The sequence below is a fragment of the Schistocerca piceifrons genome, chromosome 3 (assembly GCF_021461385.2).
Source record: "Schistocerca piceifrons isolate TAMUIC-IGC-003096 chromosome 3, iqSchPice1.1, whole genome shotgun sequence".
NCBI classification, from domain to species: domain Eukaryota; kingdom Metazoa; phylum Arthropoda; class Insecta; order Orthoptera; family Acrididae; genus Schistocerca; species Schistocerca piceifrons.
This window is the reverse complement of record NC_060140.1, coordinates 322,644,244-322,661,464: the sequence shown is the minus strand read 5'-3', so window position 1 is coordinate 322,661,464 and position 17,221 is coordinate 322,644,244. Positions and strand designations below refer to the sequence as shown.

The following is a 17,221-nucleotide window of genomic DNA, read 5'->3' as shown; positions in this document are numbered from 1 at the left end:
CTACCCTTCTTGTAGATGGGTGTGACCTGTGCCTTTTTCCGATAAACGGGCAACAGCTTTTTTTTCAAGAGATGTATGACAGATTATAGTTAAAATAGGGGCTAACTCAACTGCAAATTCAGTATAGAACCTGACAGGGATTTTATTGGGCCCTGGAGCTTAGTTCGATGTAACATCCACGAGATAAATTTTAGCTACAGTGCAACAAGAGGATATTATGCCTCTAACAGTTATAAACATTATCTATCCGACATATAGAAAAACAGTGAAATAAAACAAAAGGATGATAAATATTAATTATTTATGTGATATTTTATGATGTAATTGGACATATCGATGTGTATCCTACAAAGACAATGATAATTGTAAATTCATTTTATGATCTGCGTTCGTCTTCCTTTGTTTTTACCTTTTTTTGGTTGGCTTTTGTAGGTTGCGGCCGCAAGACACATATCAAACTGAGGTCTGTTAAGAAATTGTAATTATTTGTTAATTATTACTTGAGAATAGAGTTCATTATTATTATAAATATGAATGAATAATTATTTATAACTTTAATTCCTCTCTCAATAAGCATTATCTGTGTTAATTATTTCTTTCCGCTGCAAGGAGCGCAGCCATTGATGATAGCAATTTTTATCTGTGTTTCTTATGAAAGTATCAAAGGAAAGGAAATTTGCTCTAACAATAGAAAGTCTCCGTCAACTGTCTGCCGCCATCTTAACAATTATCTCAGCGGCAAATTCAAATTACGCAACTCTGCAGCCATAAATGCGGAAGGTAATAAAAATGTGTAAAAATAAATATGCACCAGTGGTCCCAAACTCATTTTAATGAAAGTAATTCAAATCAGATTGGTTCTTTAAAGATAGTGCTCATAGCCTGATCAATATAACAAACTTTTATTGCTGATGTATGGAGCCGAAATTAATTACGCACGAGTTGCGAAGAATATTGTTTCAGGTAACATACGTCAGTCTTGTGTGCATCTGATATTCGGTTGTTTTAATGATCATTTTCCTGAAGATAACTGTTTAAATCATAACCAATAGCTGTATAGAATCTTTTGTATGAACTGTGATTTAGTGACACTTACACAACTTACAGACAACACTTTAACACAATGTTAACTTGGATTTATTTAGCAACTTGACCAAATCTTTAGCAGGGAGACAAAATTATTTTGTAATTACTCACTGTAATGAAATAACATTATCATTTTCATTTACAAATTAGTTAAATACCAAACCACTGAATAACACAGTGAATGCCACATCGATTTTAACGATTTCAGTCACTCAATGCCACTGACAATAATACTTATTTCATTCATCTTTTCAGTGGTATGAGGATCAAGTTGGGGCAGCTCTCCTGGGTTTCCTTTGTAAAGGAACATATGAAAACGGAGTTCAGCATTTCAACTTTTGCTTTGGTACTTTCAATTTCAGTTCCTGTCTCATTCGCCAGGGATTGCGAATAACTGCCTTTACTTACAACAATGAACCTGAACACAAGTTTTCAGCAATAGGAATGTTAGGGTATCCAAAATACAAATTGTTGAAATACCCTCCCCACCCTGAGATTTGATAGATTTTGTCTTCCACCTTTCCCAAACATAAAGCAATTTGTGGCTGCAATATATTTTGAAGACAATGCAAATGTACATCCAATAATTTGAAGACTTCCCCAAATTCCATTTCAGAGACGTAATCTGGAAAAATGTTGAACAAAGTGCATTTTTGTAATTGGGGACTATGCTATTTTCAACATCAAAAAACAATCTGTCACTGCTACCAGGAAAGTTGCCCCTCAGCCCCACACAGCCTTATGTACACCACAACAGAACTGATTTCATAAATAAAAGATGATTAGTGTGATTATCAAATTTTCTTAACATTAAATTAAATGTGTGTTTTAGTTTCTTGAGTTCTTAAAACTATGATTAACTGTACCTGAACGGTCCCGAATCTTTTCGTTTAAAAGCTGTTGGTGCATTTGGATCATTTACAACAACACTTATGACATCCATACCAATCTGATACTGTTTTGGCCCTTTGAGATCAAGCAACATTTGTGTATTATTATGAGCAGCCTGAATGATTACTTGGTATATTGGATTGTTATTGTATGTATCACGATTATTAGCACAACCACCAGCTGTCAGTCCTTCCCATTTGCCAGTAACCTGAAACAGAGGAGGATTTTAGTTAATTAACAGACTTCAGCTGTCTCAAACAAATACAGTATAGGACTAACATAACTTTAACATCTGGATGGATCATCATTCCAGAAATGGGTGGGTATTGCTTCGTGATTATGTATGACACTGCCATTTTCCAGAAACAAATGATTCAGCTATGAATTAACTGACAAAAGATTATTCATTAACATTTAACTGTCATGATTTTGTTGACAAAAGGTTATTCAAGTACAACCTTGTTAATGTGATGTAGCCTTATGCATATTCCACAAACTGGATGGGCACCCCTCCTATTCCTGAAGTAAGGAAGGAATATTTAAATCTCATCAATTTCTAGGTCATCAGAGATGGGTGCACAAGCTCAAATTGGGCAAAGATGGGAAAGAAAGGCAGATGTGTTCATTCTTTTGGCACGACGCCATTTGTATTAAAAAATTTAGGAAAACATGGAAAACAAAATCTGCATGATCTGATGGATATTTGACCCTTGCTTTCTCCTGGAAATCTCCTAAAATCCTGCATCAAGACTTTCAGTATATCCCTACAAAATCAATTTAGCCCAAGAACTAACAGAGAGAGTTTGAGAGATACAGTGAGCCATTTGTCAGGAAATACACAACAGATCCACTGAGTACTCATTAGTTGTTCAGTGGTAAGGCATGTTTTCATGTGTGTCATGGCAGTAGTCAGAGAGCAAATATATTTAATGTGAGAGAACACATCTCAGTTGTACTTTGATTACTTGTTATGTCACATATCCAAAACATCCAATGATGATTTTCTAAGAAGTTGAGACCAGTTACAATACCATTTGAGTGATTCGAGGCGAAAAAATACAATGTTTCCAAGATGGTCAAAGTCTCCCCTTACGGCAGCAAGCCTAGTTTTTGTTTGTTTGTTTGTTTTAGTTTTTTTTCTTTTTTTTTCTTTTCTTTTTTTTTTCTTTTTAGTTTGCCTTATGCTTTGTTTCACCTTGCTTTTACAGATTGCCAAAATATGAGAACTGTTTCATGTACAACTCAGACTAGCAAAATTATGGAAGTGTTTCTTCAACTGTTTTTCAAAACTATTTGGTTATTACTTATATACAAAAAGTTGTACTTGTAACACACACAATAAATAATATGCCTGTAAACATACGGATATTCATATTTTATCTGTTTTATTGAATTAAATTAAATCAAATCCCATACACCATGAAGGCCAACTGCAAGGTCAAGAAGGGTTTATTACTGTTCTTATTTCTCAAAAGGGTCACTATCAAAGTGTGGTATAGGCAGGGCTGGTTTGAGGCCCAAGCCATACAAGTGGCTAACTGAGTCTCCAAGCTTCGTGGGTCTTATCAAGAGCCCAAGGAAGGCTAAGTAATGGTAATGTCTAAGAAAAAGGGGATTGGAGGGCGGAGGGGGGGGGGGGAGAGGGGGGGGGGGTTGGCGGGGGGTGGCGGCGGGGGGGGCGGGGGAGGGACAAACTGATATATTGCTTGTGTGGAAAAATGTTCTCAAATTGACTCTGCAACTTTACAATTGGTTGTGAAAGTAACTTAAACTTACCTGTTTGGTGTACTCATATGGATCACCAATCTTCCTCAATGAAAATGGGCAAGTGCCATATGCTCTCAGAGTATAATAGATGGTGTTCATTTTCTCATATTGTGAAATAACTAAAGTATATCTTTTAGCACTGGTTTCAGTCAAGACCAATTTGCAGAGATAATGAGGACTGTTTATACGGACACCATCAATAAATGGAGGTGGATCATCTAAAAGGAAAAAAAAAAGAAAGTTCACTTTATTACATTGTTCGTATATATATATATAAAAACAACAAAGATGAGGTGACTTACCGAACAAAAGCGCTGGAAGGTCGATAGACACACAAACATACACACAAAATTCAAGCTTTCGCAACAAACTGTTGCCTCATCAGGAAAGAGGGAAGGAGAGGGGAAGACGAAAGGAAGTGGGTTATAAGGGAGAGGGTAAGGAGTCATTCCAATCCCGGGAGCGGAAAGACTTACCTTAGGGGGAAAAAAGGACGGGTATACACTCGCGCACACACACACATATCCATCCACACATATACAGACACAAGCAGACATATTTAAGACAAAGAGATTGAAATGAAAATGAAAGATAAAAATACAGGGTGATTCAAAAAGAATACCACAACTTTAAAAATGTGTATTTAATGAAAGAAACATAATATAACCTTCTGTTATACATCATTACAAAGAGTATTTAAAAAGGTTTTTTTTCACTCAAAAACAAGTTCAGAGATGTTCAATATGGGCCCCTCCAGACACTCGAGCAATATCAACCCGATACTCCAACTCGTTCCACACTCTCTGTAGCATATCAGGCGTAACAGTTTGGATAGCTGCTGTTATTTCTCGTTTTAAACCATCAATGGTGGCTGGGAGAGGTGGCCGAAACACCATATCCTTAACATACCCCCATAAGAAAAAATCGCTGGGGGTAAGATCAGGGCTTCTTGGAGGCCAGAGATGAAGGGCTCTGTCACGGGCCGATCCATCGCCTCGGGTAGTTGACGTTCAGGTAGTTACGGACAGATAAGTGCCAATGTGGTGGCGCCCCATCCTGCTGAAATATGAATTGTTGTGCTTCTTGTTTGAGCTGAGGGAACAGCCAATTCTCTAACATCTCCAGATACTATAGTCCAGTTACAGTAGCACCTTCGAAGAAAAAGGGACCAAAATCTTTGTTGGCTGAAATGGCACAGAAAACGTTCACCTTAGGCGAGTCACGTTCATACTGAGTTGTTTCCCGCGGATTCTCAGTGCCCCATATACAGACATTGTGACGGTTGACTTTCCCGTTAGTGTGGAAAGTTGCTTCATCACTAAACACAATCTTTGAAACGAAAGACTCATCTGTTTCCATTTGAGCAAGGATAAAATCACAGAAATCGATTCTTTTAATCTTATCAGCTGCAGACAGTGCTTGAACCAATTTCAGACGATAAGGTTTCATAACTAACCTTTTTCGTAAGACTCTCCATACAGTTGATTGTGGAATTTGCAGCTCTCTGCTAGCTCTGCGAGTCGATTTTCCTGGGCTGCGAACAAATGCTTGCTGGATGCGTGCTACATTTTCATCACTCGTTCTCGGCCGTCCAGAACTTTTCCCTTTGCACAAACACCCATTCTCTGTAAACTGTTTATATCAACGTTTAATACACCACCTATCAGGAGGTTTAACACCATACTTCGTTCGAAATGCACGCTGAACAACTGTCGTCGATTCACTTCTGCCGTACTCAATAACATAAAAAGCTTTGTGTTGAGCGGTCGCCATCTTAGCATCAACTGACACTGACGCCTAGTCAACAGCGCCTCAAGCGAACAAATGTACAACTAAATGAAACTTTATAGCTCCCTTAATTCGCCGACAGATAGTGCTTAGCTCTGCCTTTTGTCGTTGCAGAGTTTTAAATTCCTGAAGTTGTGGTATTCTTTTTGAATCACACTGTATATATGGGGATAGATAAGGGTGAACTAGAAAGTAACTGGAGATCTGGTATGAAATAAGGCGAAAAAGTGTTGGTTAAGTTGATCCTGTGGTGAACTTGGGTTGGTAGACAGCGATGTGCACGAAGGTTAGGTGGTTGTGTTGCCGCTAAAACACGTTAAAGGACGGAGAAATTCGGGAAAATTTCGAAAAAACGTGTAAATGTATTAAAAGGAGTGGTGTTCTGGTGAAAGATTACGAAAATGGGGCTAACAATTGTAAGAAATAATGACGTTAAAACCTGTGGGGAGCGGCTAAAAATGAGGGGGGGAGGGGGGGAGGGGGGGAGGGGGGGTTGAAGAGATGAACAGGCAGAAGGGCAAGGAGGAGATAGACAAAAAGAAAGAGGAGGAGGTGATGGACCGAGAGGGGGGGGGGGGGCAGAAGGTAATGAGCAGATAGATGGGGGAGGAGGAGATGTACAGACAGATGCAGGAGGAAGAGTTCTACAGACAGAGGTGAGAGGGGGAGATATACAGAGATAGATGAGAGAAAGAGACATACAGACAGAGGTGGGAGGAGAGATGTACAAAGAGAGAGAGGAGAGACAAGATACGTACAGAGAGGAGATGGCCTGCGAGAGGGGGCAGAGGAGATGGTTGGCAAGAGGGGGCAGAGGAGATGGTCAGCGAGAGGGAGGGGAGGGGTGGAGGAGATGGAGAAAGAGAGTTGGAGCGCAGAGGAGACAGTCAGAAGGAGGAGGGCAGAGGGAGGCGGGACATATCAACCAATAAAAGCATTTTCACAATTATGATAAAAGTCCAAAAGTGAAAGAGTACATAGCTTTTTCAAATAGCAAATATTTTTCCTCAATTTGCTTAATATTCTTCAAATCAATAAAAATCTAGTAACTTTCTACAGTAGCCTTATCTTCTTCATCAGAGTTCAAGCTATCTCACATCCAATTTCACGGATATCAGTTCAACAGTTTAGTCACGAAAATGTAACAGAGTTACTTTTGCATTTATAACATCAGTATAGAAGTATGGATTGGCATGAATTAAACTCATTGAGGACTGCATAAGCACTGTATTCCAGCTTTTACCCACAGCTGCACTTGCGTAGCAGTAAAATGAAATGAAATGAAATGTTTGTATAGCTTTACTGGTTGGGAGACCCCAGTTGGGATGTTCAGGAGCTTGATGCAAGTCATTTTATTTGAAGCCATTTCTGTAACTTGCACATCGACAAAGATAAAATGATGATGAGGATAACGCACACATCAAGACGCGAGCAGAGGAAAAAAAAAGGGGCCAGGAATTGAACCCAGGAACTAATAGTACTGAAACAGGATGCTAACCATATTACCACGAGCTGTTCAATACAATCTTGAAGGCAACAAAGGAGTTATAGGAGAAGCTTGATGTTTAGTGACTAAAATGTGACGGGTTTGTAACTGGTATTAGAATGGAAGTACGGATTAAATATGTAGAGGACTGTATAAACATTGTATTCGTTATGTTGAATCATATTATGTAGACCTTATAAGACAAAAAACCTTTTTCAAAACTATGATAAAGTTCAAAAATCGAAGAGTAAACAGCTTTTCAAAGAGTAATTATTGTCTCATATTTCACGATATATTCTTCAAATTAATAAACATGTTGAACTACACACTTTATAAAGTAGCCCATGTTGTTCTACAGTGTTCAATCTATCTCCATACCAAATTTAATCACAATTGGTTCAGCGGTTTAGTTATGGAAGTGTAACAGACAGAATTACTTTCACATTTATAATATTAGTATGGACTGTCACCCATTCCAAGAAAATGTGATGGATTTGTAAAGTTGAAATTTATTGTGGCTAAATCATAGTCAGATATTGCATACTGGTAATCTCCGTCAAAGCAATGATTAAATGTTTGTCATCCTAGAGTGTTCATTGCCCAACTTAATAGCTTTTTCATTTGTTGGCACTTATGTCTCTACCTATACAGCCATCTCCATACAGTTTCTAATCTTTAGTACTTAATTCTTACAATTTCTTATCGTGTTTTTAGCTCACTGAGCAAGGTTGGGTACAGTACTTTGCTGAAGTACAGAGAGAGGAGGGAGGAGGTGATGGGCAGAGAGAGGAGGAGGAGACGATGAACAGAAAGGGGGGAGGGAGAAAGTGAAGCTACAGAATGCAGGTGGAAGACATGGAGTGATATAACTTAAATAGTCAGAATTAGGTTCAGGGTTACAACATAATATTTCAATAGGTTAGTTAAAAAAAGAGGGTGAGAGAGAGAGAGAGAGAGAGAGAGAGAGAGAGAGAGAGAGAGAGAGAGAGAACCATAATTACATTACTGATAGAAGTACTACCAATATACATGCTGGAGTCAACAATTTTTTTTTAACAGCATGCAGACACTTGTTCAGTACTGAAGAAAAAGGCATAATTACCATGGATGACAAAAATAGTGCTTGGCAGCTTGTACTTGTTGCTACTTTTAGTATTGCCTGCGTAATACCTGTTTCAGCTTTTGAAGGCACAATTCATACACTTTCTTGTACATACACACACAATAACAGGCACAGGAAAACAAGTTAACAATAAAAATGGGGAAATATGCTCATGTGTCTTCTATACATTACAGAAGATTTTGTGAAACAAAAATTTAAAAAATTTCCTTTTCAATACAATACTCAAATGCAATTATACTTAAAAATCACACCTGGGGAAAAAAAAAGGGTTCGCAACTAACACACACACACACACGGGTGATTGAAGAGAAAACTTACGAGGATAGTACACACGCCTTCCATCATTTTTATACACGAGGACTGTAATGTACTCCCTGTTTTCTTTAAAATCTTCTATCTCTGTAATATGTCTAGTAAGTAAGATCCACACAGCTCCAGTGTTACCCTCTACTTCAAGAGAAAACTGTGGATTGTCCCCAACATTATATGCATCCTTCACAGGGCCCGCACCAGCTTTCCATGACCTGTAATGTACCATTAACACATATTTCTTTCAATATTTAATAAAATTTATATGGAAATAAAACAAATGTTAAAAAATAAATCATCATTCTGCATCTACAGTTGAGGTGAACAATCACTACATACATCTAAAGTCTGTCTCTGTTGTTATTGGCAAGTTCTCATATGGTCCTTTGTGTACACACACACACACACACACACACACACACACACACACACACACACACACACACACACCTATAAGGGGATTTGTGAGACATATCATACCAGTTGTTTACTTGCAAAATAGGCGCATACATTTTTGTCACAACACTTCCTATAAACATGCCAAAGAAAATGGAACTTTTTAGAAGTAATATGCATTGAAAAAATAGTACAGCAGAATATCTGACCTCACTAAGACTACTCACTGGTGGATGCAGTATGTGTAACTGAAAAGTCCAGGATTCCAGTTCAAGTAGAAGACATCATAGAAACGAAGAATACTTTCATAGTCAATCCAAAAAACACCATTGTCAAACATTGCTGCACTGTTTGGGTCAAAGTTTAGGATTTCTTTAAGGTCTGGTGTCCAGTGTCTTGTATCCAGTTCTGAATAGTTGCCACGCCACCTTAGATGTGACCATGGATTTTTCAGTTGTAGGAGACGAACACCCTGTTACATAATACAACACATTATCGACTTACTTTGGTATATTGTTACATTCATTCCACATCACAAATTTCAAACAAATAAAAATGACATGCTTGTACCAGAAATAGTCGTGGTCAAACAGCAAACAAAAGACTTTGGCCTAAATTCATTGTATTCAGCTACAAGAACATTTGTAAACCACTTATAAATGTCTGTTCAGTTGATTTGTATTCAGAAACATATCTCAATGAGTCGACTTGCAGAAAAAACTTCTATCTTCATCTGCATACTTTAGTTTGCTGTTACTCTAAGCATTTGTTTCTGGGTTAATGCAACTAAATGAGATAAAGTGTTTACTGTGCAAAACAAGGTCTAAAAATATTGGGTCTTATGTGGAGAGGTAACCTTTCTCCACTCATTCTTTTCATATGTTCATTCTAGGCTATCTTATTTCCTTGTATATTACTAAGGATATTAAATATATTTAGTTCTTCCCTAACTTGTGAATTTCAAAATCTGTCAGCTCTTGTACACATTTTTCTACTCTCAGAAATCTCACCTCTGTTGCTTGTATGCAACTTCCTTGGCATTTATTTATAATTCACAACTCAATTCCATAAACAAGCACTGGAAATGCCATTGTCTTACAAAATTTTTGTGTTTTCCTTTAAAAGCCATTAATTTTGTCTTCTTTTCTGAAATTGTCAAATTATACTCTTCATATATATTACCTGGTAGCTGTATTTCCCTTTGTAGGTCATCTTCATTCTCTGCCAGCAATGTGGTGTCACCTGCATATAAAATGCAATTCAAGCAGGAATTTTTGTTAATCTATTCTCCCATTTAAAATGTCCTTTCATTTCCAGATTGCATCATATAAATAACTGTTAAAAATGAGGATGCAATGCTGCACACTATCTAATTCCCTTGTTTGTAATTAAGGCTGTGTTAGAGTACCATTTATGTCTAAAATTACGGTTGTGTGTTTGAATGAACTCTTTAAAACGTTTATTAGGTGTTGTGGATATCCTCTTTTCCTCATAAAGCTCTAGAGTTTCCCTCTGTAAACATTATCAAATGCCTTTATAAAATCAGTAAATGCTAATGGTTTACCTACTTATAATCTCTTTTTTTATTATTTGCTTAATTATAAATAGTGCATCTGTTGTAGACCCACCCATATAAAATCCTATTTGTTTTTAAATCTCAACCAGAAACTTTAACATCTTGTTTACTATTCCTGCACATACTTTATATGTGGTCCCCCCCCCCCCCCCCCCCAATCCCCGCCCCCAAGCTGACTGTTCTTGCAATCATTGTGGTCTCCTTTTTAAACAATGGTATCATCTTTGCTTGTGACCATGCTTCTGGAAAATCTCTATTCTGCCAGTACATATTAAATTAATGTAGTAGTCCCTTGTGTAGTAGAATGTCTCTGTATTTCAGCAGGTCAGTGTTTACACTATCCAAACCAGTAGCTTTTCTATTCAGCGTGGAACTGAGGGCTTCTCTTAGTTCACCCATACCATCTACTCACTGTATTTTAATTTCATCCTCTTTATTCTCTGTGGAGCATGTTGATTCATACCCCAAGATCTTGGGATGTGGTATCCATTTTGGTTGTTAAATGTTATTTTACAAGCAACTTCTTTTTCTGTTTTGTTGTTTTATAAGTTATCATTTGCCTTCTGAGAATACTGTCTTCTATTAGGCTTGCAATCCTATCCCAAGGTTCTTGAAGAGCTCATTCCACTGCATGATTTGTTGCATTTCTCTCTTGTTTGTAAATTTAACGATTTTCCTCTGTTGGCCGTTTGAGATGCTTACGATATGCATCTTGTTTTTTTTCTTGTAACTTTAATTCTGGTGTCAAAAATTTTAACCCTTTCTTCCTTCTCATATTTTTCTTGTTTCACAAGGGTTCTCCAGTTGCTTTCTTAACTGTAGTTCTATTTCAGATATCACCAAAGAGGGGCCAGAACCTGTATCATATCCGCTGAACATTCTTACGTCCCCTATTTTGCCTTCCAGTTTTTTGTTTATAATAATGTAGTCAATAAGAGACTTAAATGTTTGAGCTGAAAGTGTACCACATAGATATCTTTTCTGCATGCAAAAGTATTGGCTATTTTTAGTTTGTTAACATGATTAGTCTAAGCACTATTCTATTGTTATTTATGATATTTTCTCCCATCATTCCTACAGTTTTGAGATAGGTTTATTCCTATCCTTGCATTTAAATCCCTCATCAATACTATTTGATGTTTGTAATTATAACAGTCCAAAACTGATCGCAGTTGGTCACAGAAATCTAAACTCATTTTCCTCCCTCCTCAGATGTATGCCCTCCTCAGACGTATGAATTACAATGAAAGTCAAGTTGTGTGTCTCTTCTTTGACAGTTAAAACTATAAATCTTTCACTGATATAACTATACCCCATAATTCTCTTTTACCATCTCTTATGTATGTAAATGACAATTATTTTGCTTGCTCTCTTTCCTGTTTTCCTGTTCCCTACAGAACATCAAATATTCTCCTACATACTTACCACCTCATAGCTTCTACTTTTCTTCTGTTATGGAAGTCATATCTGGCTTGGTTTTATTTATAATTACTGCCAACTCTTCTTTGTTTACTAATCCTCTGCCATTCCATGCTGCTACCTTAACTGTATTAGCAATCCTTTTATTCTTAACCTTTCTCATCACCGGGTCATCATCAGCAAGTCTGACCTAGATTGAGGTTGTTTCGAGTACTAGTAGTAATTAGGAAAATTCACCTGGTCACCTTACAAAGTTATGCAAGTATAGTTGGATATGGAGTTGCCACTTTGCAGCCTTCCAACCTGCTTGATTTCTTTTAAGAGTTTATTCACTCGGGTACACTGGCTTATAACTGGAGATGACAGGAAAATGACATAGTAAGGACAGGCTTAAGATGGAAGAAAGGGACCAACAGGTCATTGTGGGGCACACTTTGTCTGGCTCTTCACCTTTGGCCTATCTGGCTTGGATGACCCTTCTGGTATCTAAGCTACCATCAGCAGAGTCCTTCAAATACAGAGCTTGTAGACCACCTCAATTGCACAAACAGTGCCAGGTTAAGGCAGTGTCCCCTGAGGAGATTCTTTTTTATCATAACTTTGAAAGCAGCTCAAAAGCCTGGCTAAGCAAAACACAACTTGAATAAAGAACGCAGAGCAGGTACTAATATGGAAGTACAAAATGCTACAGCATTTGAACGTCACTTAAATACAAATAAAAGTTAGTTTTACTGATATCTTATTTAAGTTGGGCACATCTGTTTTTGTCAGCAATACTGAATTCTGGTGCATCTGTTACTCTACATTTCCACTAAACAAAACACACAACAGATCTAAAGTAAAGTAAGAAAACAGCATAGAAGTACTGTAACATCATATACAAATGAAATTCACTTTGCATTTGTAGCTTTGGAGAGTAGGCATCACTGTCCATGGCAAGAAAGAAAACAGATGAATTTTTATAATTATTGTATCCTATAAATATTCTTCCAATTTTCTAACAATGGAAACTCCAATTTTCTATTTTTTATTTGCAGGTGAGTATTATACATCCATCCCTCTAAAGAGTACTGTGCAATATCCTCCATTTTATAACCTATTAAATTTTCTTTGCTTCTTCTTTAAGTTACCTTCACTTTCTTGGTGTCAAGTACCGCATAAGCGTGAGTGGGAACGAGTCCAGTGCGATCTGCATCTGCATCTGACAACTCTCCAGTTGCCACAGTAACAAGTACATCACCCTTTGACATGCGAGTTAACAATTTATCAAACAGAGCATCACTGTTGAAATCAGGTTCACCGGGCCTGATAGCCACACGTTCAGGTATCCAGCCAGTCAGTGCATGTAAATCTATATTCTGAAACACAATATCACAATGTGGTTGCAAGAAATTCTCTCATTTTTACAAATGTAATATGCAAATGAAACTTTTTAAAAGATTTTGTTGGTGATTTTGGATCAGATGCTAAAAGCCCAGTCATCATTGCCTAATGACATACAAAATGAAATGAGTATCGTTAATGTACCTAAGATATGCTAAATGTACCACCAAAAACTATTATCCAAAACTCTAAAAATGAGCAGAGGTACTGGCAGAACTGAAGCTGTGGAGTGGGTTATCAGTCATGCTTGGGCAGCTCAGTCAATACAGCATGCTCATGAAAGACATGTCAGTGGGTGGGAGTCTCAGTCGAGCAAACAGTTTTAATCTGTCAGCTAGTTTCAATCAGTAAAGCATTTCATTTGCACTTTTATATTAATAGCAAAACACAAATCCCCACTGACTCTCAAAACTCTTACTATTAAATGTTTATTTAAAAGAGGAACTGAAACTCACATTTAAAATAACAATGCCGGTATATGTGGCTGGTTGATCCTGCCAGCCATCACATTAGTTTAAAAAATTAAATGTTAAATTACAGAATATCTCTGGTGCTAGAACAAAATTCTAAATTTGTGCCACACTTACCACATTTTCACTTGAAATAAAGCATAAGGTGCCTAATAAGCTCAATTTTCTCCTATTTCTACAGATAAAACAAAGGAAGCTACAAAACAGTACAATGTGAGTAGGACACTGCTGATTCTACCAGTATTTCGTCTTTGCAAGAGAAGTTCTCTTCAAAGGCAACAGAGAACATGGAAATGGATAAAGAGTTATGTTTCCCTTCTACAACATGCTGTGAGATCTTTTTGTGAACTACATTACATATTCTAACAATGGAAACTCCAGGATGGAACGTAACAATATTATGAAAAGGATAGTTGCTACTCACTATATAGTGGAGATGCTTAGTCACAGATAGGCACAACAACAGTCTTTTTGTTGCACCTATCTACAACTTGGCATCTCCATTATATGGTGAGTATCAACCATCCTTTCCATAATACTATTACACAAGATATTCTGTCGTATAACTCAGTTCGCACTGTCTTCAGATATCCTGGCACCAAGCACATTAGCTCTTCCCTCTACTGCTTACATAGGTTGGAATTTATGTCTTAAATTATTTGCATCAGTTTACGACAGGTGTCCATAAAATAAGGTTCCCTTTTTTTTCACAGTGTAAAACATGTTTACTCCACGAATGCATACATTTTTGGAAAGTTCAGACTTTAACCTATTTTTCTACATAGTTGCCACTGAAGTCAATACATTTTTGCATGCAGTGTATGAGCTTTTGAAAGCCAGAGTCAAAAAATCTGCCGCCAAGCCGCGCAGGTACCTGAGAACTGCTTCTTCCAGCTCTTCTCTGTCACCGAAATGTGTTCCACCCAGGTGTTTCTTCATGTCAGAGAAGAGATGGTAGTCACTTGGGGCTAAGTCCAGGCTGTAGGGTGGGTGTTTGAAAATACCCCATTCAAATTTTGCAATGAGCTCATTGGTGGCTTTAGCAGTGTGTGGTTGAGCGTTATCCTGATGCAAATGCACCCCCCTTGGGCAGCATACCCCTCCTCTTGTTTTGAATTGCACAGCGCAATTTTTGTAGTGTCTCGCAGTACCCGGCAGCATTGATTGTTGTACCAGCGGGCAAGAACTCACACAACAATACCCCCTTCCTGGTCCAAAACACTGTTGCCATCACTTTGCCGACACTTTGCATTTGTTTGAATTTTCACTCGGCGACTCTAGGTGCTTCCATTGTTTGGACTGTTCTTTGGTTTTGGGTGTGCAGTAGTGCACCCACGTCTCCTCTCCAGTGATGATGGAGTCGAGGTATTCCTCGTCATAGTTACGTGATCTTGAAGAAGTTCTTGGGCCGCTTCAATGCATTAATGTTTGTGGTCTTAAGTCAACATTCTTGGCACCCACCTTGCGCAAACTTTAGCATACCCTATATGCTTCATCAAAATCTTGTCAACAGAGGTTTTTCTGACATCAGGGATCATTTCGGAGAGCTCACAAACCGTCACTCTTCAATCTGAGAGCACCACTGCCCCACTTTTGCAATTGTTTCATCAGAAACATATGGCCGTCTGGAACGCTCCTCATCATGGATGTCAGTATGTCTGTTCTTGAGCACTCTGCGCCACTTGTGCACATGCTGTATGCTCATACACTTGTCTCCACAGATTTCGCACAGCTGGGAATGGATTTCTGCCGGCGCAATGTTTTTTTCAGACAGGAAATGGATCACCGAGCGCAGCTCACACCTGGCGGGCGAAGCAAGGGGGAGATCCATCACATACCGCTGCCAAGCCAAGGCTGAGCTTGGGAACCTTATTTTACAGACAACCCTACCGAGCGCAGCTCACACCTGGCGGGCGAAGCAAGGGGGAGATCCATCACATACCCCTGCCAAGCCAAGGCTGAGCTTGGGAACCTTATTTTACAGACAACCCTATTATTTGTGGGTACGTTTGGTGAACTGCTTGTATGCACTGAGGGAAAATAAGAGCTAAATAAAAATCATTCTTTGAGAACTTCGAGGACACCTACAGTTCTGCAAAACACACTGAGAAAACACTTGGGTGAGTCCGTGTTGAAAAAACAGAGAGGGAAAACAACAGCAGAGTTTACAAGATCTTTCTGCTTGGATGCAATTGTTTAAAGTAATTTTGAACCTACAATACTTATACAAACTTAATTTTTAAACAATGGAAACATTGCTGATAAACTTAATTTTTAGACATATATAACTATCACAAAATAAGCCAAGGCTTCATGGCAGCCCATGAAGGGTTCTCGTTGAAGCCCTGTTTCACTCTTTTGGGACTAGTCATATTTGCTTCCTCTACAAAATTCATATGAATTTATAGCTTCAGGTAAATTGTGGTGCTACTATTCTACAGTTCAATGGTGACAGAAAGTTGTTTTTGAAGAGATGCACTCACTTGAGTGCCAAGACTGACCCTGGCACAGAGGCTGGAAGTATACTCAGTACTGTATGTTCCTATGTCCAGTCTAATGCTCAATGACAGAGGCCACAACAACGGCGTGTCAAAAAGGTATCATTGTTTTCTCCCTGAAGGCTAATTTGAACGCAGCAATGCTTTACTAGGCATGGTCCAATATGTATGACTCTGCCTTCCCATAAATATTGAGTGACTTATCCAATCAGTTTGTGTGTGTGTGTGTGTGTGTGTGTGTGTGTGTGTGTGTGTGTGTGTGTGTGCGCGCGCGCGTGGACATGTACACACCTGTAAAGGATGGGGCAGAGGGAAGGTGGGTACTATAGTTTAATCTTGATTCTGAACTTTGCTTTCAATGATACATCGATGTGCAAAACTTAAGGACGAAGGCAACTTACGCATGATGTTTCACTGCCAAGTAACATAGCTCAATGAAACTTGGACCATACATGGGAAGAACTGCTACAGTATAGCTCAGAAGGTAAATGAAATAAATACATATTGAGATAAACAGAATTGACACATTTATTCAAGGAAAACAATTACACTGACGTCACCATGATTTATGATGGTCCCATAGACATTACAAACAGTGGGACAAGGTTCTCAATAGGGTGTGTTACCACCACAGACAGTAATGTATGCTCTGCAACAAGCTTGCATTCTGGACGCAAAATTGGTAAGGAGTTATTGTGATAGAGCATTCCATTCCTCCACCAGCATGGCAGACAACTGCTGGATGGTCATTGGTGTATGTGAACATGCTGACTGCAATAAGTCTCCCCAACACATCCCACATGTGCTAAACAGAATTTAAGTCCATTCGCTGAATATACTTTCATTCCAAGAGCTCCTCCATCTGTGCTGTTCAATACAGTTTTACATTTTCATCCACAAAAATGAAGTCAAGGGAAAATGCACCACTGAAAAGATGCACATGGGGAAGGAGCAGAGTGACTAGTTGACCAATGAGTATTAAGTGTCCAAACATTTGAAGATCAGTATGCCATGCAACATTATGCCTCC

The 17,221-nt window shown here is 38.3% G+C and overlaps 1 protein-coding gene across 1 annotated transcript in view; it reads right to left on the bottom strand.

The window, feature by feature from the left end:
- LOC124788283 (calpain-7-like) overlaps positions 1-17,221 on the bottom strand; it is a 94,724-nt gene that overhangs the window by 16,249 nt on the left and 61,254 nt on the right. Inside the window, exons 7-11 of the mRNA XM_047255512.1 lie at positions 12,972-13,199; positions 9,074-9,318; positions 8,460-8,665; positions 3,754-3,962; positions 1,953-2,185 (exon numbers count right to left, since the gene is read on the bottom strand). Coding sequence (XP_047111468.1) covers positions 1,953-2,185; positions 3,754-3,962; positions 8,460-8,665; positions 9,074-9,318; positions 12,972-13,199 — 1,121 coding nt within the window. The remainder of the gene's footprint in view (positions 1-1,952; positions 2,186-3,753; positions 3,963-8,459; positions 8,666-9,073; positions 9,319-12,971; positions 13,200-17,221) is intronic.